The sequence below is a fragment of the Nannospalax galili genome, unplaced genomic scaffold (genome assembly GCF_000622305.1).
Source record: "Nannospalax galili isolate Female #2095 unplaced genomic scaffold, S.galili_v1.0 scaffold135, whole genome shotgun sequence".
Lineage (NCBI taxonomy): Eukaryota > Metazoa > Chordata > Mammalia > Rodentia > Spalacidae > Nannospalax > Nannospalax galili.
The window spans coordinates 3550786-3578007 of NW_008338998.1; the positions used below are offsets into that span (position 1 = coordinate 3550786).

The 27222-nt window shown below is 41.9% G+C and overlaps 1 protein-coding gene across 4 annotated transcripts in view; it reads right to left on the reverse strand.

Moving 5' to 3' along the window:
- Positions 1-519: 519 nt before the first annotated feature.
- Positions 520-27222, reverse strand: part of Herc2 (HECT and RLD domain containing E3 ubiquitin protein ligase 2) — a 209536-nt gene continuing 182833 nt past the window's right edge. For all 4 annotated transcript variants that reach the window (XM_029563803.1, XM_008833640.3, XM_029563802.1 and 1 more), the window contains exons 80-93: positions 22474-22651; positions 21864-22025; positions 19382-19473; positions 19059-19198; positions 13319-13506; positions 12498-12695; positions 10101-10184; positions 6806-6947; positions 6441-6635; positions 5568-5680; positions 4790-4980; positions 4040-4145; positions 3518-3730; positions 520-1266 (exon numbers count right to left, since the gene is read on the reverse strand). In XM_029563803.1, coding sequence (XP_029419663.1) covers positions 994-1266; positions 3518-3730; positions 4040-4145; positions 4790-4980; positions 5568-5680; positions 6441-6635; positions 6806-6947; positions 10101-10184; positions 12498-12695; positions 13319-13506; positions 19059-19198; positions 19382-19473; positions 21864-22025; positions 22474-22651 — 2275 coding nt within the window. In that variant the 3' untranslated portion in view covers positions 520-993. The remainder of the gene's footprint in view (positions 1267-3517; positions 3731-4039; positions 4146-4789; positions 4981-5567; positions 5681-6440; positions 6636-6805; positions 6948-10100; positions 10185-12497; positions 12696-13318; positions 13507-19058; positions 19199-19381; positions 19474-21863; positions 22026-22473; positions 22652-27222) is intronic.

The following is a 27222-nucleotide window of genomic DNA, read 5'->3' on the forward strand; positions in this document are numbered from 1 at the left end:
ACCCGAAGGGCAACAATGAGGCTCCTGACCCAGGCCAGTGGGAAGAGAACCTGTGTAGAAGGATGAGCCCCTTTGTGCCCTGACACCAGCTGTTCCATCCTAATAGTCAATGCTTTGTCACTGAATTTGGCTCCACCCACCCCCAAATAATTCTAAACCAAGACTGGAATGGCTTAACAATGTAGCACTAGTTTGGGGTTGTGACATACCCACATGTGCGCTAATCTAATTGGTTAAGAAAGCTCAGCCTACAATTTTGTGACAGATGTTTTATTTATAATGAATTAAAATTTCTGCATATACACGACACAAACATTATATATAGTACACTTTCCAAGATAGAGGTTATGATGCTGTCCACTGAAAGGCCTCAATTCCAATCACATAATGCATATGCTAAAATGGTACACCTGGGAAGGGGAGAACCAAAAGGCCGTTTTGCTTCTTGTTTTAAGTGACTTTTCAATGCATTCAAGAAATAATGATAATTTAACTTTCAAAAAGCTTTTAATAAACAAATTCAGAGTAAAACTGGTTGAAATATTTATAATACGATTTCATCGTTACACAGTATTTTCAATATACAATTAAAATGACACATGACACTCAAAAGGAAAAGGAGGAGGGATCTATTGCACCCACAGGTAAAAAGGCTTTATCTTGGGGATGCTGCAGTTCCCTGTTCATATAAACATTTACACACTTTAGTAAACACTGGGTCCTACATGTAATGCAGCATTATGGGGAAGAAAATTCTTTAAAGTCTCAAAGGTAAACAGCAAGTGTCCCCATAGTGTTCCTCATGCATAGACCGATTTCCCATCATTGTTCCACTCATTACTCAGCCCTCAGGCAGCCAGTCTCTCTGTTGCTCCCTTCCACACATTGCAAGGAGTGATATTCCTCATCAGATGCACCAGACATTTACAATTTACACAGCAGCTCTCGGTCTGCTTGCTCAGCCTTGTTTCTTCACAATGGCAGTTCTCCATGTTAGTGTCCTGTTAAGTAATCTTGTGTAGAATCAGAAGCAAAGGAGTCCGCGTCCTCGTTATCTGAGTCATCGCTGCTGTCATCAGCAGCCGGCTCTCCCGTGAGAGCTATGCGAGCATAATCATCTGTGTCTATGGACTTACAAAAGTGGATGGCGTATTTCAGCTTTTCCTCAAGCACCTGTTTACAGGAATACCTGGGCAACTTTAGCAAAAAGAAACAGGTGTAGGATTCAGGAAGGAAGTGGTCAGGAGGATTGTATTTATCCAGGACCTGTTGACAGAGAACATGAAATGATGAGAGACGATGATCAGGAGTGGTAAAACCAAAAATCAATCTCGTTGTGTCCATTTAATTCTTACAAAGACTATATTTTGGACTAGAAATTATTTAAAATGTCAAATGTAACCAATTTTGGAAATAAAAAAGAACAAATCATTCTTAGGACCTGTAGTTTAAAAAAAAAAAAAAAAAGCAGCGTTATAGTGATTACTTTTTACAAATCAATCATATGAAGATGATTCATGGAACAGCCCTACTTGTCTCCTACTGGTACAGGTACAAGCCTCTCCCCTGGCTGGCACAGACTGGGGGTCAGGCATGGGACTAGGGCCCAGCACTTGCCCACCTGAGGAGTCTCTCAGAGCATTAATCCACTTTTGGCCCCTATAGAGTAAGATACCAGGAAGCACCAAAAACTATGGACAAAAATCTACAAATCATCCATTTTTTGAGAGAAAAACTGTATGTATACTCTCAAAGGTGTCCCTGAAAGATGGATACTTTTCTAACCCTGGTCACAGATGTATATCAGGCTTTTCTAAAGCCATCCCTAAATTCTTCCAGGCATGCTGGGGAGAGCGGACCATCCTCCCAGTCAGCCTCTATGGTTATTGCTATGAGGGTCTCAGGACAAAGAAGGGAATACTAGGTCTTCCCACCTCAATGACCTTCAAAGGTAAATTGAGTTTGTTTTGAACATAAGACCACTGAGTTCTAATCCAAAACAAAACTCTTGTTCTCAATCAACACGCTGGCATAACAGTATGTTCTGGTTATGACTAGTTATGACACTTTGCAAAGAGGTGATGGTACTTAGGATCTATGATTACAAAATTCTGAGATTTCTAATCAGAGAAGTTGGGTATTCCGCCCCCCCCCCCTTTTTTCTCTTTCAAAAGTGGCTGTAATTTTTTTGTTTTTTTTTTTTTTAAATTAGAGGAAGCATTTCATTACAACACCATTAATCTATTCAATAACATTTTTCTGAGCTAGGGTAGATCTCTTTCAAAATTGGCTATACATTTCTAGGTTTACAGATGAATTATTACGCTTATATAATCTTTTACTCATTATAAACTCTATAAGACATAAAATTAAACGAGATTCCAACGTTTAAAAAAGAGATCTCCACTTTGTTGTCAAAACATACAGTTTCGTACAGAAAAATTCATTCCATGGCAATTGACATTGAGATGTTTTCACGTGCATTTCTAATCTCTATATACTTTCTAAACTGGACACCAATAGCCCAGGAAACAAGGGCAAGAATTAACAAGTGGGACCTCATTAAACTAAAAAGCTTCTGTACATCAAAGGAGATAACCAAGGAAACAAACAGAAAACCCACAGAATGGGAGAAAATCTTCACCAGCGACACACCTGATAGAGGTTTAATTACCAGAATATATAACGAACTTAAAAAACAGAGAACCAAGACAAGAAGCAACCCAACTGAAAGATGAGCTAAGGAGCTGAACAGAAAGTTTTCAAAAGAAGAAGATGGTAATGAAACATCTTAAAAGATGTTCAACATCACTAATAATCAGGGAAATGCAAATTAAAACCACTTTAAGATTTCACCTTACCCCAGTCAGACTGGCTAAGATCAAGAAAACAAATGATACCAAATGTTGGAGGGGATGTGGGAAAAGGGGAACACTCATCCACTGCTAGTGGGGCTGCAAACTGGTTCAACCCCTTGGAAAGCAGTGTGGAGAACTCTTAAAAAACTACAAATGAACCTACGATTTGACCCAGTTATACCACTTCTTGGCATATACACAAGGAACTCGTCCTGTTGCAGAGACACTTGTACATCCATGTTTGTTGCTGCTCTTTTCACAATAGCTAAGAGATGGAAGCAACCTAGGTGTCCCTCAATTGATGAGTGGATTATGAAAATGTGGTTCATATATACGATGGAGTTTTACTCAGCAGTAAAGAAAGATGAAATCATGAAATTTGCAGGTAAATGGATGGAACTAGAAACTGTTATACTAAGTGAAGTAACACAATCTCAGAAAAAAAATCGACATATGTTCTCCCTCATATGTGGATCCTAGGATCAGACTCTGATAAATAAGTATGCAAACAGACATAACTGCAGGAACCAGGTCAAGGGTATTTCCCATTTTTATTTCACAAAATCTGCTTTCTCAACAGCTGCAGGATCATACACAAGGGGAGGGGTGACCTCCACTGATGTCAGCCCAGTGCTCTGGGAGCCCAGCGAGGCGCTTACCTGGATGACGAAGTCTCTGCCCCTGAAGTCAGCGATGGTCCTGGGCAGCCTTGTCCGGCCCCACACAAATCGGAGGAAGAGGGAACGTTCCGTGTTAGAGAAAGATTCCATCACCTCCCAGAACCACTGGACCAAGGACGCAGAGGGCTCAATCCCTTTATATGTTGCCACTGACTTTAAAAGATGCAGCGGGATATCTGGGCTCCCACATACCTGCAGAAAGATACTCTATCAGAGCTAGCTGACAGTTTTTTTTTTTTTTTCATTTTAACAGAATCTAGCCTTCCTTTACTCTAGGTAAGGCTCCTATAGCCCCAGGTGGACTTGAGCACAACCCTAAACCTCAACTTTAGTGGGTGAACAGTGGGGGGAGGAAGGGTCCCACACTCTTTAAGTGTGTTGTCATTTCATTCAGTATTAGGGGCAAATCTTAGACTTCTAAGGTAAACTAATGGTCCTGATGAGTGAGTCACTGTGCATAAAGCAGTTCTAGGCAGCATCATCATACAGAAGCCAGCATACCATTGTCTCCAGCTCATATCCAGTGAAGAGAGAAAGAAGAGGTACAGGCACCACTCGAGCCATCCCTTCCCGAACAGCAGCCACTTGTTCATCAAATTCGTGGAGTCTAAAAGAAAAAATCCATCTTATACTTTATTCTGCTGCTTTCAAGCTTTGCCACACAGCACTGCTAACACACACCACAGGGAGAGACTGAGAGGAGTCACTCTGGGCATGTTCTACAGATTCTACAGAACTTCTCACAACACTATCTTCACCTAGCCTGGCACAAAGGACACGACCTTAATGACTGAGTATAGTCATACACATGCCAAGCATTCTCTGATGGCAGTGCTGGACAGTAACAGCTTTGGGTGTCCTCTACCTGTCATACCTTACCTGACTATAATGGAAAAGAGGGGTACACACAAACTTGGTGGAAGCTGCTCTGTGTCACGCACACCCCCATACACAGCCTTGCCCCTACGAGCTGACAACGTGCAAAGGAGGCCTGATGTTTTGTGGGGACTGTCCCCTAAATAAGCACCTCCTTATTCTAGTGAAAGTCAGGAATTTCAGATGAGAATAGCAAATACTCTGAACCCTGGTCACCAAAGAAACTTAATGACACAGATCAGCAAAAGCTGGAGCCAAAATTAACAGCTTGTTACACACAACACTTCTGGGAAAATGCAGTTACCCAAGCAACTATGTTCTGTTACTTTTGCTACTAATTAAATCAACGCAATTGAGGGACTGAGGACCACAAACCTGTAGTTTATTGCCAGGCGGACATACTCTGCACGGTTGTCCAGGGTGATATGCGTGTGCTTGGAGCTCAGCTGGATGTCCTGGCCACTGGCACTTGGCACCGTGAAAGGCAGGCTCATGGCTTCAAACTCCTCAGAGGTGGCTTCATTGTCGCGAATGTACATGAGCCCAGGAATAAAATCTTTATCAACCTGTCAAGGAGAAATCAGTCCACATGCTGACTCAAGCTTGCTTCTGTATGGCAAGCCCCAGTCCACACTAAGTACACCCAATCAAGGTTGATTCAGTCTGCTTCAGGTTGTGTCTCTAGCATACAAGTGTATAGCATATACAAAAAAAAAAAAAACCTTTCATAAGACAGTATTTCACCCAAAGAGCTAAAGAAAAAATCAAAAGTTCTTAAACTAACTGTTGAGAAAATAACTAGGGGGTGACAGACGTCCCTAAATCCCATAGGACACGAAAAGCAGGGTGGCTATGACACCCCAGGCTATGACTGCCCCATCAGTTTCATTTCTTGGGAGCCTGAGGTGTAGTCCAGTTACCCACAAGCTCAGCTCTGCAGAGGAGAGTATATTTCCTTATCTATAAGGCCACATCAGCTGCTGGACACCACAAAGTACAAAGTATACCAAGTCCTAGAAGAAATAAGAGTCTTATATTCACAGATCTTCTTTGTCACTAGAAAGTGGTGAGAGGCCATCAGCCTTCATATACCCAAGACTGTTGGTCAGGCTGGATACCTCCCAGGGCATCCGGCACAGCCCAAGTGAATCACCTCACTGAGGTCTGCGATGGTGAGGCTCATCCCAGCCAGCTGCTTCCATACAGGCTCAGCAAGATTCAGGCTCAGTGGACTCCCAGTTCGGATGGCGATGCCCAGTAATACTCCTAATCACGCCAAACACAAGGAGAGAAGATACTTGAAATGGATTGGAAACCATTTCTAGTTCATTCAATCTTGACCTGGAGTATCAATTCTGCACTAAGTCCCCAGAGCCTCCTACACCAGCACTGTCCAGTCACAAAACTAGGTCCACCTTGAAATCAGTGTGCTCTGAAATAAATTTATTTCCCTTTTTCCTAGAACACATGCTTCTAACTCTTCATATTCTTTTCATACACAGGATTAAATGAGGACAAGTCAATTCTTGTTCCTTTGATGGTAAAGCAAAAAGCTGGATTCCTCCAAGAAGGTAGGTATTATGCCAGGGGCAGTGGCAGAACACTATGTGGGAGCACTCTTCACAGATAAGACAGGCAGGAGGGACAGGCCATCTCTCTACATGTACTCCTGAACTTCAATATGTTTAGCAGTATTTCAAATCCTCTGTACACCAAAGGCAGCACACAGTCACAAAGTGCCCAATTCTGTCAATCCCTAGAGCTGTGCAGAGGAGGACCATGGCTTACAAGGGTTCACCACTATCAAGTCCCTAATGCAAGCTGCAGAACAAACCTCTTCTTGTCCATAACATTAGTAAAACACACACATAAAAACACTACAAATCACTTTCATTGCTAAAGGTCTCCAAAGGTAAAAGCAAGTATTTATAGTATCCACTGTCGCCCCAAGAAAGACAACAGACACCACATTAATTCATGCGAGGTATAGGCCCCCACAGTAGTGCTGGACAACTGAAAGGCCCACCCAGGAAGCGGAACATGCTGCAGTGCACAGGTGCCCTGGCAGCAGGGTTCAGCAGGTAACAGTCTCTGTTGGCTCCAGACTCGTCCCTGCCATTAGGAGTCACGATCAGAAGGGGAGTGAGTCCATTCTGCAGCTCCTCACAGATCTCTGCTATGGACTCACTGTAGCCACCTCCACAGTCATCCACAGATTCACCTGCAAGGAAAGGAGAGTGAGCAACGCGCAGGTCACCCACCCCATCTTCAAGAACGGGGCAGGTGGCTGCTTGCTCTGCACTTGCCGCTCACCACCACTCTGCTGGCAACCCCACAGGCCCTCTCCCCCAGGCACCGAAGTTCTCCAGTGCATGCACAGCCAATTCTCACCAACAAACTTGACTTTCCAGACTCGGTGAGGGAGGAGGAGGCTGTCAGGACTGAAGGAGCTCATCTTAGCACACATCTGCCCAAAGACAGACTTAGTGCCATCAGGACCGGCTAACCCTCCCTTACTTCTGGAACGCTTAACCTAGAGAGAAAAGGTAAAGAGCGTGAGCCACTATGGCAGCAGAAAGCGCAGCCTGGAAGCAGCTGTGGAGAAGCCTGTCTGAAAGTGTCTCACTGCACCAACCCTTCCCCCTCCCTGGTATGGGAGCGTGGGTACATTTGCTCTCTCAATGCCCACAGTTCTTGTCCTAAGCTAACACTTGAGAGCAGACCAAAGACTTTCAAGGCCCTGATGCTGGTGTGGACTTTGGCTTTTCCTACAGTTTCGAGCCTTGGCTGTTCTTTTGGGAAGCTTGGTCTGAGATAATGACAACATGGAAGTTGAAAAAAAATTGCCATGAGCACCTATGTTTATGCTGAGTCCTCCAGCAAAACCTCACTTTTAGTGAGCTCCAGGTTGATCTTAAACAGCTAGCTCTCCTCACAGCACTAAGAACCATAATCAAGGTGACAAGTCTAAGACAAATGACACTAACAATTTCCTATAGGATGATCTTTTCTCTGTACCAAAAACTATGCTACTGTCTACAAAAGCTCCTTCCTTTCCACTGTACAGCAGGCTCATGAAGGGACCCACAGTCCCAGAGGTAAGTGTCTGAAAGGCAAAGGAAAATGTCCACAGCACCACTGTTGTCACAGGAGAGGACGACCAAGCTTCCGGTTCAGTCACCAACAGTGCTAACTAGTGGAGCCCATCTGTCTGTGGTTTCCTAGAAACTGAGCTTGGAATGGTGGTATGTGGGAGGCTAAAGGAGGGCTGAATTTAGGCCAGCTCGGGGTATACTGCAAGACCCTATCCAGAAAAACTCAGAATCCCACCATCTTAACAACAAAAATCCTGTTAAATGCTTTCATGAACACTGCTTTTCAAATTTCTTGGTATATAAAACTAAACCATTTTCACAACAATCAAAAACTCCCAGGGCTTGAGATCCTACCCCTCCCTGAGGATCTACTGACAGTTTATGGTTATTAGGGCAGAGGATGACATTTTCTGCTAAGTTGCCCATGCTCCAGTAAGTAATCTCCCACCCATTTTCAAGCAAGCAACCCTAATTAAATTCAGTGGGTCACACACACAAAAGTAGTAAAGGGGTCTTGTGGGGAAGAAGAAGGGTTTCAGTGGGGTACAGGGGATAAAATTCATTATATACATATACAAAGCTCTAATAGGAAAATAAAGAAAAACCTCTCCATGTGCACCCATCTCACGAGTCCCTCCTCTGAGTCCTCGTGAGGCTGGTGCTGGGCAGCATCACCACAGACGGTGACACAAGGGCAGAGGTACTACACAGCCAATCCAACTCAGTGCTGGTATACTGCATCTACCTTGGAATCAACAAAAGTTTTTCTCAAGGATCTGATTTTTTAGGAAAAATACTTCTTTTTTAAAAATATTTTATTAGTTTTATTTTGTGGGTATGAATGTATTGCCTGTATGTATGTAAGTGCACCCGTGTCATACAATGCCTGCAGAGGTCAGAAGAGAGTGTCAGAATCCCTGGAACTGGAGTTACAGACAGTTGTTAGCCTCCATGGGGTGCTAGGAATCGAATCTGGGTCCTCTGCAAAAGCAGTCCATGCTCTTAACCGCTGAGCCATCTCTGCAGTCCCAGGAAAAATACTTCTACTCCAGCCATCTGTGGGGAACTTTATACCTTCAGGAGGCGCACAACTCCCCAACTGCAGGTTCTTGGCTCTAGTACCTAAAGGCTATTGATGCTGGAGCAGCCCCAGTTCACACAGCACACTGGTATGAAGGTGTGTGCACTTTCTTTTTAAAGGCCTAATACAATTTTTTTCAACTTGTTAGTTTTTCTTTCAAACATATTTAACATTTTGTAACAAAATCAGGGATATATAAAGACAAGTAATAAAGAGGTAGTCTTGAAAATCTGCAGTGAAAATAAAAACCAGCAGCAGTGTGCCCATGGCAAAACTAGAGACTCCAGGCATCATGGCCTTACCACACCTTCAGCCCCTGGACACCCCACTGAGAATCCTGGCACCAAGGAGCCGGTAGGTCTGCTGGAGAGAGGAACCCAACCCAGTAATGTGCAGCTTTTCTTGTCTTGCAAACTTTAGAATGCACGTCTTAGTGACGCAGAGCAAACCAAAAAGGTCAACTAAGGTGGGGAAATTAAAGCTTTTTTATGGATCTAATTAAACAACCCATTTTTATTTGTGCAACTGGCTGACCAATTTAAAGCTAGCATTGGATACTGTGACATTCATCACTGGGGATACCAGTTCCATCAATGTGGTCACATGTGCTATTCAACAAAGGCCAAGAGTTTGATCTCTTAATTCAAATGCCCCCAAGTACAATTCTGAAAAAAAAATTCTTGTCATATAATCAACATCAGGACAAAAATCATGTGTTAATACAAAGGTTCAGTAACAAAGAATTTGTTCTTCATGGCTCTCTTTCTGATCCAAGAGGCGAGGCTAATTTCATTTGCGTAGTAAATGTCAAGGGTCATACTCAGAGGCTTGGATTCCTCTTTATTTCTAATTAAAATTTTCAAAGTGTAAGTTTATGTATATTGAGAAGCAGTATGAATTTAGAAATGGCTTGCTTTTTACTTCTGAGACAATATTTGCAATACTGGCCTATTATGTGGAAAACTTTCAGAGTCAGGTCATTACAAGGATAGCAACAATGTGAACTGTTAAGGCCTCTAATTGATGTAGGCACCAAGAACCTAAGATAATGACTGAAGACATACCACAGATAGCCCTGCCCATATCAGAAACACACTGTGCTTTCTAACCCCTGCCAGAGGGATATCCCAGAATTAGCCAGTTTACAACTCAGCAAGGGAACAGCAAGCAGCTGCCAAAACAGACAGTCTCAGAGTCCTGCTCCACAGCACAAGAGATGCCTACAATGCATAGCTGCTCTTTCTTTTTAAAAAACTTTTCTGTATTTGTGCTTTGTGGATATATAAAGAAACTCTTATTTTCATATACACAAAAATTTCACTCTTCCCTGGAAGCCTTGGCATCACAGAATATCATACACAGGAAGCCAAAGAGGAGGGTGGCACTCAGTCTTTAAGTCTGGGCTTGGGAAGGCAGCCTGTGAGTGCGATCTTCTCCAGGCTGTAGGGATCTGCACCATGAAAGCACCATTTCTACAACCATTTGGCTGACAAAGAATCCCCTGTGCTACCTGGATCCGGTTGAGCTCCACCACAGGACCATGCTGACGATCTCGCACCATAGTTGCTTGTACTACTTTCCGGAAAGCTGCTTCCTAAAACATGTCAAACAGACAAAGTTTAGAATCTGAAATAGCATCATGCATAGAGAAACACTGCCGGTGTTAATTTAAAATCTTCTACTCCTAAAAGCCAGATTTCCTTAAGAACGGAAAATACCTGTCCTTTTCAAGAACTGAGACCATACGCAAAAGTCTGGTGTTTTTGTGCAGAGGACTAGAGGGTGGGCAGGCAGGACTGACAGCTGGGTAAAGATGAGGCTGGTCCCTCAGGAAAAGCAGAGCAGGGAGGGCTGGGGCCTGGTAAAAACCTATCTAACTTAGGTCTAGAAGGCTGAAACTTCTCTGTCAAACTGCAAGCCCAACAGCAGCAGGGTCTGATGTTGAACCTCTAGCTGCGAATCAAAGAACCCTGTGGATCCAGAGAGACCTGGAGTGGGGAACAAACTGCAAATGTGTACTGAAACAAACCAAGTAGTCAGAGTGAAGACAGCCAGGACAGGATGGGTACCAGTAAGAACTCAGGTATCATCAAAGAGGGATGTGGGCTGGCCATGCCCATAAGGGCAAGATTCAGGAGTTGGACATAGTTGAATCAATAGAAGGAGGGAAGGGATACTTGAGGGCATTTAAAGGAAGCAAGATCAATAATGGGTCCTAGGCTTCTCTGTCAAAAAGAAAAGAATGACAGCTCCAGAGATCCTAAACCCCTCTTCCAAATTAGACCCTAGGAATTTCAACCCCGGAGGGCAGAAGGTAAGGGCCTTAAGCAAGCCCAGGAGGCACTAGAAGTAAGAGGAAGTTCTCTGGGGGTAGCAGGAAGATGCCTAGCACTATGCTCCTTGCCCAGCCTTACCTCCTCCTGCTTTCATGCATGCCCCACTCATACCTATAGGTAGTTCCTTCCTCAGAGGGGTACTTTCCTGCTCCAAATCCCTGGTGGCCCAGCTCTCCTCTAGCAACACTGGTGGTGTTCATCTGGTTTGGGTTTTTTGTTTGTTTTTGAAGACATGGCCTTGCAAGTCTTGCTATGCAACCCAGACTGGCCTTGAACTCATTATGTAACCCAGATGACCTCAAACTCACAATCCTCCTGCCTCTACGTCCCAAGTTCTATGATAACATGCATGCATCACCACATCCAACTCCTCATTGGTGCTCTGAATCAGAGGTAGTAAGACCTCTGTATCCTGTACAGTCTCCTATACACAGAGCCTGCATAGCAGAGGCTGCCTGGACAGTCCCTGCTGTCGGGGCCCTTCAGACACCACTGTATGCTACCCTCTACTGCTACTGCCTCAGTGTAGAAGCCCCAGCACTGCTGACCATGCTGCTCTCATATGGGACAATCCAGCTAGGAGCCTGTGCATTCCATGCAGGGTGCAGCTTGCTTCTCATTTCTTCCCTTCTCTACAAGGAAAGGCCTTTTTCCCCTTCACTGCCTACTGCTCTCTCTACTTTGAAGGACAACAAAGTAAAGATGACATCAATCAAGTCTGTTATTTTTCACTACTGAAAAAGTAGTTGAAATTAGGTTTCTCCTGCTTCCATCAACAAAGGAAGGATCTTCCTCTTAAACACAATCTTTATTACTCAGCACCCTCAGGCACAATGAACATAAAATGTATGCACCCCTTCTGTTTAGGAAATGGTTCCAGCCAAGTGGTAACAAAGTCCATTCTGAAAAAGAATACGACTTATCAAAATTCTATTTTATTATTAAGAGAAGGCTAAATTCCTTGGTAACAACATACACTGAGAAAACACAGACCCTTAACTCATGGTCTGTTCTTTCTTCCTTACACAAAGCCCCTGTGCCCACTATGCAAAGATGAGCTTCTTCTAGATCACCTTAAGCTCCCCCCACAAATGTAGCAGCTTAACTCCTTTACTTGTGAGTCAGACAGTCCTTTTCTGGGAGGCTCTAGTTAATGGAGATGTTAATGGTCAAGATCTATCTGATGACTTCCAGATGACCCATTTCTGATTATGTCTGTTCCCTATCCCTGTGAAATGATCACTCTGTAAGGAATCATCTATACAACCTGGCACCGAGCTTCTCTCTAAGCTCTCAACCCTCTGTTGGATATCCCCAGAAAAAAGTACCTAATTATTTTCCAATCCAGAGTCAATGGAAATTGGTCACAAACCTTCAAGGCCAGGTAGGCAGAGAACACTGTGTACACTGACATATTCTAAGTACTTAGAACAGAGGCCAGGATGTAGTAGACACTCAATGACCACTTGTTGAATGAAATGAATTCTATATTCTACAGTCCCAGAATAGGGATTTTTGTTGAGTTAAAGGTTCATCAGTGCTACCTGTACTATGGATTTCTAGAGAAGTACCTTTCCCTGGGATATCAAGATCCCTCGCAGTGTGTCAAACCCAACTGAAGGCCCAAGTCCAGTTTCATCAAGAGAGCCCTCTAGGTCAAACATGGGGATACAGGGACAGAAGAGCTCTGAGATATGATGCAGCAGCAGCAACCGGTTCCTCAGGGCAATGATGGGGATCTCCTGCAAATGATTGTACTCCATGGGCACCTGTAACATCGAAGCTATGGTAAGTTCACTAGGCGTCAAAGGCACAGAAAGCTAAAACAGAGTCTTATTTCAGAGATTAGTTTATATAACCTCACTATATTGCTTCTAGCATAATGTTCTAGCCAGTTTGACTATTTGAACTAAATAATGTAAATATCAGAGAATGTTAAAAATACTGGTTTATAGAAATATTTTTACCATGAAACATGGGCCATCCCATGTACTATCAGTAATTCTATGTAATCTATAAAATGTACACTAGAAGGAAGCACACTGATGGACAGATAGTGTTGGTGAGTATACATATTAAGGCCACCCCACCTTGTTTTTGTTTGGGGGATTTTTTTTGGTTTTTTGTTTTTTGCTATGCTAGGGATTGAACCCAGAGCCTTGTGTATGCCGGGCAACCATGTGTTCTACCACTAAGCTATGCCCTCACACCAATATGACAGTTCTTAATAGCACTATTTCACAGCATTAGCATCAGATTGTTTTCAATGCAACACTTCTATAAATACACAATGGAAGAATGAATCATGTGTGTCTACACCTGCACAAAGGGATTCATATAGTAACTGTCACAAAGTGCTCCCCTCTGGTCCACCTGCCCAGCTAGCACTGACCTGTGCAGGGAGCTTGCCGGCACTGGCCGGCTTGCTGGTTGACCAGGCGAGGGTATGTGCAGAGCCACAGGCCACACGGTTGACCTTCTTACCCTGAAGAGCAGCTACCAACCGAGGTCTCTGAATAGCATTTGTTGTTCCATCTCCCAGCTGACCCTCGTCATTGTCACCCCATGTATAAACTTCACCTAAATGAAGTGAATTTAGAGTGAGAACTCAGACCAGTTACTGCCCAACCCCAACGTCCTCCTACCACAATGGCAACACTCACTGCCCTTCTATATTGTGTTGGTGTTCACCTCTCTGAACCTCAGTTTCTATATCAACACATGCTAATCACACATCCAAAGAGGCAAGCAGACTCTCCAGCACCTGCTGATTAACATGCCTTTTCTAGTGAAGGGCCTAACATTCTGATCTTAAAATTCAAACATTACCTCATAAGTTCACTGGACTTGGCATGTAACTGCAGCTGCTCTCCATCAGAACAAGTAACATGAAATACATGCAAATATCCCTGACAACCCAAACAGCTCCAATATGCTCAATGGAGGAGGGAAAGTCAGTTTTTAGATGTACAAAATCCCTATGTTCAAAGGACATGTACTTTTTCCAAGATTCACCATTCATAAGACTCACACTTTTCAGCTTACCCTGCTGGACCCCCAACCATGAAGTACTATCATAAAAATATTCAGAGAGTGACTAGTATAGGTATGAGGCTTGTACTCTCTGGACACATCACGCCCACAGTCTCCCCAGGGTGTCATGCATTAAGCATCACTTCCTCAAGTGGGTTGGCTGCCTGAACAAGAGCAGTGTGCCTGTGTCTTGCTCCTACCTGCTCTCAAAAGGTCAGTTGTAAGGTCACTGTAAGTGCCTGAGTACAAACCCTTGGAGGACATCCTGCAAAGATGCACTTAAGTGAGAACAGCTTCAAGTTTGAGAGTGAGGAGGCTCCCACCCTGAGACAGCCCGGTGCATTTACCTGTGTGGCAATCCACAGTGAAGGAGCCCACAGAGGGGAGAGAGTAACAGGAACAATAGGAAGCTGAATATATGGTGATGGTAGCCAAACTGTTATATGGGAAATAATAGGATCCAGGTTTATCTCCAAAAAAAGGAATTAAAAATGTAGAAAGAAAGAAAGCCAGAATGAATCCGGTGGTACTGTGGTGGAACTGAGAGTGCAGTGTGAACCCATGGTCTTCACCTACATGTACAGACTACAGTACAAGACTGTCATCCAAGCCAAACAACTGACATCTTCAGAAGTTCAGCTGTGCCTGCTTGCAAAAGACCAATCATCATAGCTATTGATGCCCCTGTATACAGGAGGGACACGGAGAGGCATGGGGCCCTCATCTGAATATCCAGCCTTACCTCCCAACCCATGTGGGCAATTCAGCCTCACCTCTCAAGCTGTGGTGGGCAATTCAGCCTTTATTACACATGGTCTTTAGGAAGAGAGTATACAGACTGGGGAAGACCAAGGGAGGAGGGGTCTCCATCTATGTGACCATGCTGGGTAAAGACTTTCTGGTGTGGCCTTGTAGAGGAATACCCACACTGTTGTAAGCAACTCCTCCATTGCTCTGTAGGTAAACTCAATGAAGCTCATTGGTTCCGCAGAGTGAACTCTGGTGGAATCTACCTCCAACTGTCCTTGAAACCAAGGGAAGAGGGGGTGGATGTTGTTTACATCTCCCCAGGGAAGGAGTTCTAGCAACATAGACACAAAGCACAAGTATGTGTAATTTATATATATATGGATATGGCCTGGGGAGCAGAGTCCCCTATTTCAGTGAACATACTTGTCTTCTAAGTACCATTCTCCTCACAAGACACTAGGGCTCTTTGGGAAAACAGACAAATGTAGGCATGGGGCACAGAAAAGTACAAGATAAAGCAGGTCATCTTGTATCACAGGGATATAGTCAATGATGGGGATATATAAGGAGATAAAGACAGCCAAACAGGACACAATTTGAATATCAAGGTAACTAACAACAGGTTATATATCACCCATTTAGTGGAGTTCAAGTTTGCCACCAAAAGAAAAAGGTGTCACAAATGTAGAGAAAAGCAGAATGATCCCTGTGGTACTGAACTAATGCAGGAAACCATGAGCTCCACATAGATATAAATAAACACACAATTCTCCATACTGAAATGTAAAAATATTAAAACAAAAACAAGCAAATAAAACACTGGATGAGAAAAGGTATTTTCAAATAGATTTGGAATAATTTTTTTTTTTTTTTTTTAAGAAGCAGCATTTCACTACAGCTTTAACGTACTCAATAACAATTTCCAGGGCAAAAATACGTCTCTTTCAAAAGTGGCTATAAAATTTTTAGTCGAATTAATACAGTTATACAATATTGAACTCAGTATAAACCCTGTAAGACATAAAATTGAGTGAGTTTTTAGCCTTTATAAAAGATCTCCATTTCATTTTAAAATATACTGTTTCTTACAGAAAAACTCATTGTTTTTGCTAATAACAATGAGATGTTGGCGCATGCATTTCTAATCTGTATAAAGTCAGCAGGTAGATTTCAATGATAATGTTTTTAAAAATATTTTATTATTTATTGTATGTGTATGCGTGTATTGCCTGCATGTATGTAAGTGCACCTATGCCATGCAATGCCCAAGGATGTCAGAAGAAGGCGTCAAAATTCCCTTAAAACTGGAGTTACAGATGGTTGTTACCCACCACGTGGGTGCAAGGAATAGAACCTGAATCCTCTGCAAGAGCCATCTCTCCAGCCACAGATTTGGAATAATTTTTTTTTTACAAATACTTAGTAATTACAAAAGATGTCCACAGTGGAAAAGCCTGGGAGACACTAATTTAATCAAGTAATTGGAGTTAATATCATCAGTGATCAGGCAAAGAAATTATAAGTCCCTTGAAAGGATGAATTAAGAATAGAAACATAACTTGAAAACAGGGAGTGGTGGTGCTCACTAGTAACCCCAGCACCTGGAAGGTGGCAGCAGGAGCATCAGGATCACAAGTTCAAGGTCATACTCAGTTACACAGCAAATTTGGGCAACCCTGGGCTTCATGAAACCTACTCTCAAAAAAATAAAAAGACAAAAAAAAATCCCAGAACTTGAATCTACAGAGGAAACAGGAGAAAAATCCAAATCCCTGACAGTATAAGGAAGCATCACCTCAAGGCCCAGTGGCTGAATGAGGAAATGTCACAGAACAGGATTAAGTGACAGCTCACTGTCACCTGTGGTGACACACTGTGAACAGAAGTAAACGTCAGGAGCAATGAGAACTTAGCTCATTAGTAGCTTAGCTTAGCTTAGTAGCTCTGGAGCAGATTCGTACTTAGGACCTCAAATGGAAGCACCAGACCGACTCTCATGTAGGTCAAGATACAGAAGTTCTTTGTTATGCACTTCCAAGTTTTCTCTGAAACTTGTTTCAAAATTTCAAAGAACCAGAATTAGTCAAAGTGTGTCCTATGTGTATGCTAATTAAAAATATACTAAGATTAGTTTTCATTCCTTTATGGTTATGATTTTCTTAAGCTTTCTATCTACTAAATTTTTTTGGCATGGAACTACTGAGTGGAGATATGAGGGTGATGAAACTGATTACAATTTAAATTTTAATAAGAACTTGATTAAAAATAAGTATATCTTAAGTTTTTTATCAAGAACTACAAAGTCATTTGCCACAGATCACAAAGTATGCTTATTCATATACAAAATCCTCCCATCAATAGCTTGATTAAAGGCCGCATGCTTATGCAACTTGGGAACAACTTCAAAAAGCACACTTTGGTAGTGGCTGATTAAATGGAAGTTGGTGCAGTAGTAGCACTTTTATCTTAGGGGTAATCAACATCCTCTTAATTGGACTGCTCAATGGGAGGGAACTCACATGTGGCACTGTAAACACAGCCAAATACACATGGCTGGAGAGGTCATAGACCTTAGAGAAAACCCTAAGTCTGTCACACTCCTAGACAAATGTAATTTCTTACTATATGCTAAATATGGATCCTTATATTTATAGACAAGTATGCCAGTCACCACTCATCAAAAGAGTTTCTTTTGCAACAGATGGAGATTATTACAGAGTTCCACAACTGGTCACACACAGAGTAAAAGTATTTGTGAGATGCCCAGCCCTAAGTGACACATCTACAATGGAACCTCTATATCCAAGGTTCACAGAACACAGTGACACTTCCTCATACAACAGAGAGTGATGAACACAAAAGGCCAAAGTGTAGAGAATAAGAATCTGCAGACTTTAGGTCCCTGTACAGGACTCCTATATTAAACTTCACCCACCCAGGGCTGAAGGACCATTGCAGAAGAGGAGAACAGAAAGACTGTAAGAACCAGGGGAGGAGATGCAAGACCATAAGGAAACAGTCTTACAGGCTCCTAGGACCTTGCTCACATGAACTTACATCAATACAGCATGCAAAAAACCTATGAAAACTCAATCAGACAAAAACCAGCATAGAACTGGGGAAATGGGCTACAACTTTGTCAAGAAAATATTGGCCTCTGATCATTGCTGGGTAAGGGGGAGTTGATCTTCTTCAAGGGAGTGACGCTAAACAGGCTGAACAGGCTCCAGTGGATGAACTCACAATAAGGGACATCTGGGTATACAAACTTGACTCAATAGGTCTTAACATATATGACAAATGCATGAAGTCCTGTGGGCAAGCTATGGGGAGGGTGCAGATAGGGAAGGGGAGCTACGTATGATTAAGATGTATTGCATGAAATCCACAAAAATTCAATAAAAATATATTAAAAACAAATAAATAAATGGATGTTGGTTGGCTAGCTTTCCATCACTGCTACAGCAAACCATCATGACCCTCCCAGCCTAAAAATCACATTTAGTATTTAGGGCACTTCCCACTCTTGAACGTCTGTCCTATGCTTCTCTGGCTACTGCTTACTCCTCAGTCTCCTTTACTGACTTGAAAGATCTGTGATTACTCTGGATCTTCCCAAGAACCTAGAGTCATTTCCATTTGTAAAGTCAGCTGTTCAGCAACCCTAATTCCACTTGGAAAGTCTCTTCGATACTGTTCAAGCTCCCCAAAACTACCTGTGATTCACTGCTAGGACTTACTCATAAGCCTCAACATAAAGTTGTATTCAGTTATGATTTGTTACAGTGAAAATAATACAGAGCAAAATCAGGCAAGAGAGACACCTGGGGCAAAAGCAGGGGAAGTCAGGTGCAAGCTTCCAGAGTCTCTACAAGTGAGCTGCACAGGAAACACGACCTGACCACTGAGGTATGATGTCAAGTGTGAAGTACTGTTTGCCAGGGAAGCTGGTTACAGACAGCAGAATTTTCACTGGGGTGGATTACACAATCACCTGGCACATCCTAAACTCCAGATCCCAGAAGAAAGCAGGTTTCTCCACAGACTACATCATACAAACAGTTCAGGCACATCTGGGGAAATGAGGGAACCCTCCCAAGATCTGTGTTCCCAGATGCCATGGCAGACCCCACAGCAGGCCTGTCTGAGGACAGTGTCTCAGGCCTGCTCTATTAGCTTGTTCCTATACAGCCACATACATCACAACATATACATGGGTGTAACACCAGGGGCTGAAGATGATGGGGCCAAATCCAGCCCTTAGCCCCTGAACTACATACAGTATGCATTACTTCAAGCAACCTAATATTTACAGGTCTCAGTTCTGAAATGTAGGGCTTCCCACCTACCATCCTCTGTGCAGCATACACAGTGCAGGGAGCCAGTGGCGATGGCAATGACTTTCTTCCCCTGCAGCCCCTGGACCTGCCGAGGTCTCCGAACATGGTCATCAGATCCATGGCCCAGCCTGTGATAATCACCTTTGCCCCTGCAAACAAGGAAAGCATGGTCCTCACTGGTTATGGTCATCTGACCCTGCCACCCTCCTGTGTAAGCTCTACACTCCAGCACCCACATCCCAGACTACTACAGCAGCAGTGAGAAGGCAGTTAACACAGCTTCAATTAAAAATCTGGTTTCAGTGAGAGTATTGAAACAGAATCTGACATACCACGTATACACAGCTCCAGATTTGGTAAGAGCGACAGAAAACTGAGATCCACATTCCACTTTAACTACTCCAAGGCCAGTAAGGGACTCGATCTAGAAAGGGAAAAAGTTTCATCAGGGATTTCCATCAAGGTCACTGCTGACTATAGTAATTATATTAAGACCTAATTAAGTCTAACAACAATTCTGAAAATATGTACCAAGGTAGAGTATTTAGTAAAACTTTAAAAATCATATGTCACATAACTAATCTCAGGAAGCAAGCAGGAACATGTGACTGATGGCAGGCAGACTGGCATGCACCATAGGACCCAGCACATGTTACTATGTGAAGTCTACAGTCTTTTCTCCCCAAACCGACTTGGAGGTTGGGATGGAAAAGTTCCCAGAAAAATCCTGCATCTTGAACTGAACTCCCCGCAAAGCTGATTGACTGATTAACACTTCAGTAGAGAGTCTGGATGTTGCAGGTCCAGAGGCTACCTACCATTTACCTCAGGCTACCTTTACCCCCAAATGGCCATTCCTTGCCCACCTGCTTCTGAATTAACATCTTGCGACTAATAGAATATATTAACAAAAGAAACAGTTCCCATCAGTCAAAAGGCTAAGAATGCCATCAGATAGCAACTGAGGCCTACACCTGAGATTTCTCTTTTGCTTAATCTGCCAACTGTTTCTATATGAAGGGTGTCTTGATTTATGACTTATCTTTATTCCATTACTATAAAAACTTCACGAAACTGTTACCACGTTGGAACATGGAATTTGGGGACCTGAATCTGTATTCCTGAGCCGTGGTCACTCATATCTGGCTCCAGAATAAACTATCTTGTGTCCCCTCTGAGGTAAGACTTCTAAGGTGAGAGTTATGCTTTTTTGTCAACAAGGTATCGATCTCTGTGTGGTCCTCAGCTTTGCTGCCACCCCTGTCAGACCCTGAAGCCCACAAGGAGGCAGCCCAGACAGCAGGGGAAAGATGGTCAGGAATACCTGGGTCCTGTCCATCTGTCCAGGTTGACACAATCAACATGCCCTTGGTTAGCAATTCATGACCTGCCCCGACCCCTGCACACCCAATGTCTGCCCTCTACATCCTACATCCAAGGTCCTATTAGGCCTCACTTATCTGGTCATCACTTTTCCTTACCCATCAAACCCTGCTCCTTGTGATCTCTTGAATGTGTACCTACTTAAACTCTCATATTTAATTTTACATATTTTTTGGTCTTTTTACATTGCCTTAATTAGTCTCTCTAGGCCCCTGCCCTGTCACAGTATCATTAGTAATAGCCTCTTCCATCTCTTCCCATGCTTAGCATCCTTATCCTCAAAGGTGCAAAGCTTTGTGTAAAGCCTTCCTTAGTTACAAGTCCAAGGTAACCATTTTTCTATAAAAGTGGAAACCCTCTGTAACCTATAGAGGTTACAGTTAAATATATTTACATTTATATATATAAATATATATTTATATATACACATACATATATATAGGAAATGGAGGCCATCCTGATCCACATACAGCCACATTCAGCATGTCAGTGTGAATGAGGGAATATATATTGGAATATATATTTTCTCTTTTAGCATTTCAATATGTAACCCAGGCTGGTCTTGAATTTATAATTCCTGGAATTACAGGCAAATGCTACCATGCCTGGCTATGAATTTTAATTTTTTAAAATTTTAACTGACTTAAACTGAAAGAGTTGTTCTTTGATCAACAGCAACCCCAGAAGAAAAACTATGTGGTTGGACCCAGGACCTCCCTCATCTAGGGGACTCTAGAGTGCACCACCCATCAGCCCCTAAGGGTTCCTATGCTCCCTGAGGCTCTTTTCTCCATCTGTACTCCCCCAGTCCAGAAAGAAGGACACTGAGCACACACAAGTTCTAGTCTTTTCTCCTTGCACCACGCCCCTGAGTCCATGCATTGTACTCTTAACTGTTCCACACTGCCATGCTCACACATGGCAGGCCACAGAGCAAGTGCATGACTAAACACACTATTTCACTTGACCTCTATCATCCATATACTGAGCCAGGCAAAAGGCAGTCTGATGGTGTTAGGAAACTGCCTAGTCATTCATCTCCTAAGGTACAATGCAATGGCCCCTAATGCTAGCCTAGAGACTTGGCACTAAATGACCTCTTCTCTTGGCTCCTTGTAGGATATCCACCAGAAGCAATGTTTCCAAGCTCTAGTATAGATCTCACATTGGATGGCATGGCCTCTATGTACCACAGTAAACTGAAGTGAGCAGAAACAACGTTACCACTATACTTCAAACAGATCTACAAACTAAATAAAACCACAGGCTCTTCAGACCCTGTTGGATTACATGCTATCCCAAGGGGACACCAAACAGCCCCACTTTTACTCAATAACCCAGTGTACTTTCCACAAAGAACAGCATGTTCCTGAGCACACTGAAGAGAAAGCAATTAAGATTGCTTCAGAAGGCTGCACAGACAGGAAATACCTTCATGGGCACTTTGCAACCATCACTGCCTCCTCTGCCAAGTTTGCCGTAGTCTCCATCTCCCCAGGACCAGACAGTGTCATCATCAGTGAGGCAGAGTGTCTGGGCATCACCACTGCCACAGGCAATGTCTATGACACGGTGGCCCTGTAGTGCTTCCACCTTCAGAAAAAAAAGGGGGTACAGGGGTTAAGCTACAGAGCACAGTGACAAACACTACAGGAAGGCTTACAGCACTTCTGCTTGGAGAATCAAAAACTCTACACAGAGTTGATCTTAATAATCGTAAGGTAAGACAGAAAACACCTTCCTCTATCTGAGCAATATATACCTGAACCTTAGGAAACAGGTATCAAGGTCCCAAACAAGCCAACTCTATACCACCATATAGGCAGTTCATTCACTCCTTTATAAGGAACTCACATACCAAGATGGTTTTTTATTTCCATCAACAAGAAGATACACTTGTAAATGGTGAGCCTTTGACCTCTGCCCCAACAATAAAAGGAATGACGCACCAGAGAGGAACCTTCCACATCTCGCTTCTACACTAGGGCATGAGCAGCCACCTGAGCCTGAACCTGGGCTTTTAAACATGATGCCTTCTCACCAGTTTGGGCTTTAACTGGTCTTCGCTGTCACTATGGCCCAGGCGGCCATAGCGGCCTTTGCCCCACGTATAGAGGTCTCCAGCTGCTGTGACGCAGGCACTATGGGCTCCTCCAGCAGCAACATCAACCACTTCAATTCCTCTCAATGACTCAATAACACGAGGGCGGTCACATGGACTGCAAGAAAATACAACAAATGTAACTGAAATATATTGTTATTCTTCAATATTTTTAAATTTAAACATTTTATTTGCTGCTTATTTATTCAATGTGTGCCTCTAAACATTGCTTTCTTTGTCAAGTAACTTTTAAGTCAATAAAGAAAAACCATTTAGAGCTGATGTAAAAATTTCATGATTTCTTGTCTTTGTTTACAAAGGATACTTCAATTCCAAAAAGTAGGACTTTCAGTTTTAAATCAGGCCCACAATCTGTTTTTAGAAGGCTTATGAGCCAAAAATGGGTTTTACATGTTTTAAAACAGGTTACCCAATGAGCTATAAATTGTGTTCTTTTTTAAATAGTGATTCACTTTCCAATGTGAACCAATCTTATGATTTCTGGCATAAATACAATTGATCATACAGTACTATCCTTTTGTATATTGTTAGATTTTCTTTCTTAAGAGATGAGGATATTAAATTTCTATGTATGTTCCTGCAGGATATTGATTTGTATTTTCCTAACATCTGAGTAAGAGTAAAGCTACCTTCAAAAAATGAGTTAGGGTCTGAGACCTTAGCTCAGTGGTAGACAACCTGTCTAGCATGCTAAAGGTCCAAGCACAACAAAGATAAAGAAGGTTAGAAAACAGACACATATCTGTAACAGCAGCACTCAAGAGACTGGGCAGAAAGTTCATAGATTCAAAGTCAACCTGGGTTAAATAGCAAGATCCTGTCTCAAATAACAATAACAAAAAGAAAGGAAGCAAAGAATTCCCTTCTCTTCAATTTTTTGAAGAAGTATGTGAAGAATTATTAGAATTATTCATTAGTTACATTACACCAGAAACTACCACTCATCTGGTTCAGAAGATGTGTTTCAGGAAATTAATTTTCTGAATCTGTATGTCTTTTGAGGAGTTTGTCTTATTCATCTAAAAAGTTGTTTGCTGCCATAAAGCTGCTCATTAAACTTTGTGACATTTGCTTTTATTTATGTCAGGGTCTCACCATGCAGCTCTCACTGGCCTGGAACTTGCTATGTAGACCAGGAGACCAATCTGGCCACGAATTTGTGGCCATCATCCTGCCTCTGTCATCCAAGTACCAGGATTGCAGGAATGCACCATTATACCTGGCTGCTGCTAGGCTTTTGTTGTTGTTGTTTAATTTTTAAGACCTTATTTTATTTTGGTGGTCCTACAGATTGAACCCAGGGCCTCCAGCATGGCAGGCATGGTTGGCAAATGCTCTACCATTGAGCGATATCCCCAGTCTTACTTTGAAGTCTTTTAATACCTGCATACTGTGTGGTGAAAGCCCCTACAGCTCTAACATTGCTGTGACTTGCAATCTCTTCTTCACCATCAGCCTTAGTAGAGGTTTACCAAGAACCAGTTTCATCCCCTTTGGTCTTCCCTATTATTTTGGGCTCTCCGTGTCAAAGATTCTTGCTCTGATTTTTTCATACTTATTTTCTTTGGCTCACCTGGAGTTGCATTTGTTCTTCATATAGTAACTAATGAGGATACTATGGTCATGGTTTTGGATTACTTGTGTTACTATTTTTAAACTAGGACTTCATGTTATAAGCTTCCTTCCAAGTACTGCTTTTGCCGACCTCATGCATTTTGGTAGGTTGTTTTCATTTTCACTCTTTAAAATTATTTCTCATTTTCTTTTTGATTCATTCTTTGATCCATCAGTTATTTTTATATTTTAATTGTTTCTATGCCTTTTGGCTAAAATAAAGCACAAAAATATTTTATTTGCTTTCTAAACACTGGGGAAATTTTCCCAGAGATCTATTACTGATTTCTAATTGAATGTCCTTGCAGACATAGAATACATTTTGTATAACTTGAATCCTTTTGTCATATAAGATTTGCTGCTTTTATGGTTCAAATTATAGTCTGTATTGGTAGATATTCCATGTATACAAGAAAATGTGGGTCTTCTGTTCACACAGTATTAAAAAAAATCAATTAGGTCGTTAATTAACAGTTAATCAAGTCTTCCATCCCTTTCATACATTTTATCTACCTGATTTTTAAACAATTATGAAAAGAAAGGTATTTAAAACTGTGACTACAGCTGTGGATTTGTCTAATTCACAATCGCTGTTAGTTCCAACATTTTTAATTTCATCTATTTACAATGTCCAAGAGATGTTTAACATGTCCTGTATCCAACTGATGACCTGACAACTTCATCATGAGAAACATTCTTTAGTCATATCAATATTCTTTGCTGTGAAAACCTATTTTACATGACATTAATGCAAATGTTTTAGGGCTGTTTGGGTTAATACTGGCAAGGTAGATTTTCCCATCATTTTGATTTTAAGTTCAGTGTACACTGTGTACATGCACCTGTGTGCACACGGATGAAGGCCATTGGATAATCTCAGGTGTCATCCATCAGGAGACATCCACCTTTTTTATTGAGACATCTCACTGACTTGGGATTTACCAAGCAGGCTAGGCTAGCTGTCAGGTGAGCCTCAGGGATCTGTCTCCACTTCCTCAGCACTGGGATTGCAAGTGTGTGCCACCATGACTAATTTTTTTACATGGGTTCTGGAGATCAAATTAAGGTTCTCAAGCATTTCATAGGCTGAGTCATCCCCCAGCTCCCAAACTCTGACTTTTAAATGTTTAGATCACTATATTTGATATGATTATTAACATATTTGGGTCTAAGCCCACACCTTGCTATTTGTATTCTACTTGTACTATCTGTTCTTTTCTTTTAATGTTTTGTGACTTCACTATACTTTGTTGTGTTATTTGTGTTACTGGTTTCTTAAGAGTATATATAATACACCTTAACCTACCACAGCTTAATCTGACTCGACTGGAGTTTCTATTGTCAGTTTACTTCGATGTAGTTTCTGTTTCATTTTGTATTCCATTTCTAGTGGTTTTTTTTTTTCTGGTGCTTCTTTTGTTTGGGATTCTTAAAGTTTCTTGTACATATGTGTTTATAGCAGTTATTCAACTTGGATTTTCTGTTATTCTTCAAAATCTGCCATTGCCCCTTGTTTAAGGACTCTAATTATGAATATATTAGGCAAGTGGGGTTGTCCCCACGGTTCACTGGTTTCCTGTTCATTTGCATATTCTTTTTTTCTTGTGTTTCACTCTGGACAGTTTCTTCCAGTTCACCTGTGCTCCTTTCCTCTACATGTCTAATCTGCCATTAATTCCACCCAATGCATTTTTTTCTCTCTGAAATTCTACTTTTCACTTTCAGGATTTTGATTTGGGCATTTCAATAATTTTTCAGGCTTTACTTAACATTCTCCAATTTTTCTTGCTTATTGAAGACATGGTATGTGGCTAAATAACTTCTAATAAATTACATCACTGTGTCATTTCTGAATCAGTGTCACCTGAGTCTTCTTCTCATATGGGCTGTATTTTCTTATTCTTTTGCAAACCTGCAATTTTTGAGTAGATAAAAGACACTGTAAAGTTACCTTTATAAACGTTAGATTTATTTCTATTAACAAAAATAATCTTGAACTTTGATCTTTATTATTTATAAAAAGATTGTCTCAAGTCTTTAAGTTTTGGTAGAGGGATCACAGCAACAGTTAGGGTATGATTCATTTTCTGCTGCTATTGGGTATTGCTCTTTGCATTCCAGTTAATACTTTGAGTTATGAGGTTTCTAGGAGCTCAGTCTCCTGCCCTACTAGAGCACCAATAATGTTGCCTTCGATCATCTTGTGTGGCTTGTTCTTGGAGGTCTCTGTATAGCTCTTGTGGTACTCTGCACATTTTACACATCTCATCTTCTCTGGCCATCCAGTTCTCTAAACTATAGGATTCTACCACAATCTGCCTGGGTTTCTCCTTCCTGTTCTGTGGCCTGGAAACCTACTAAAGATGATCCAGTTTGTTTCCTATTTCTCAGAGAACAATTACACACCAGCTAACCCACTTAATACAACACTACATTGCAGACATTTAACGTCTTTTGAGCTCTTGTATATTTTGTCTGATGTTTTTTGACATTTCTCGAATATGTCTCTGTTAGTCCAATATGGCTGGCAGTTGCCATTACTTTTTTTAAAAAATATTTTATTATTTTGATTTTATGTGTATGCATGTATTGCCTGCATGAAGCTAAGTGCACCTGTGTCATGCAATGCCTGCAGAGGACAGAAGAGGCTGTCGGATCTCCTGGAACTGGAGTTACAGTTGTTAGCTGCCATGTGGGAGCTGGGATTCAAACCCGGGTCTTCTGCAAGAACAACCAGTGTTCTTAACCACTGAGCCATCTCTCCAGCCCAGTTGCCATTACTTTTAAAAACTAAATGGAACTGGTTCCTTGGCTGAAGACTGGTGCCAGTTTTGTGTCTTTCTCCATTACTTCTGTAATTTCTTCTGTACTTACAATTTATAATGATAAATAAAACACCAAATTTGATTCTGTGCACAGTAACAAGATGAAGGATAAAAAGATTCTTAATACTTGCAAATTTGTAAACCAAAAACTGAAGATTTGAGTTTTTTTCTTCCCAGTATAGGAGTCATATAGGTAAACTCACACAGAGAGGCATAAGAGTCCATGAAC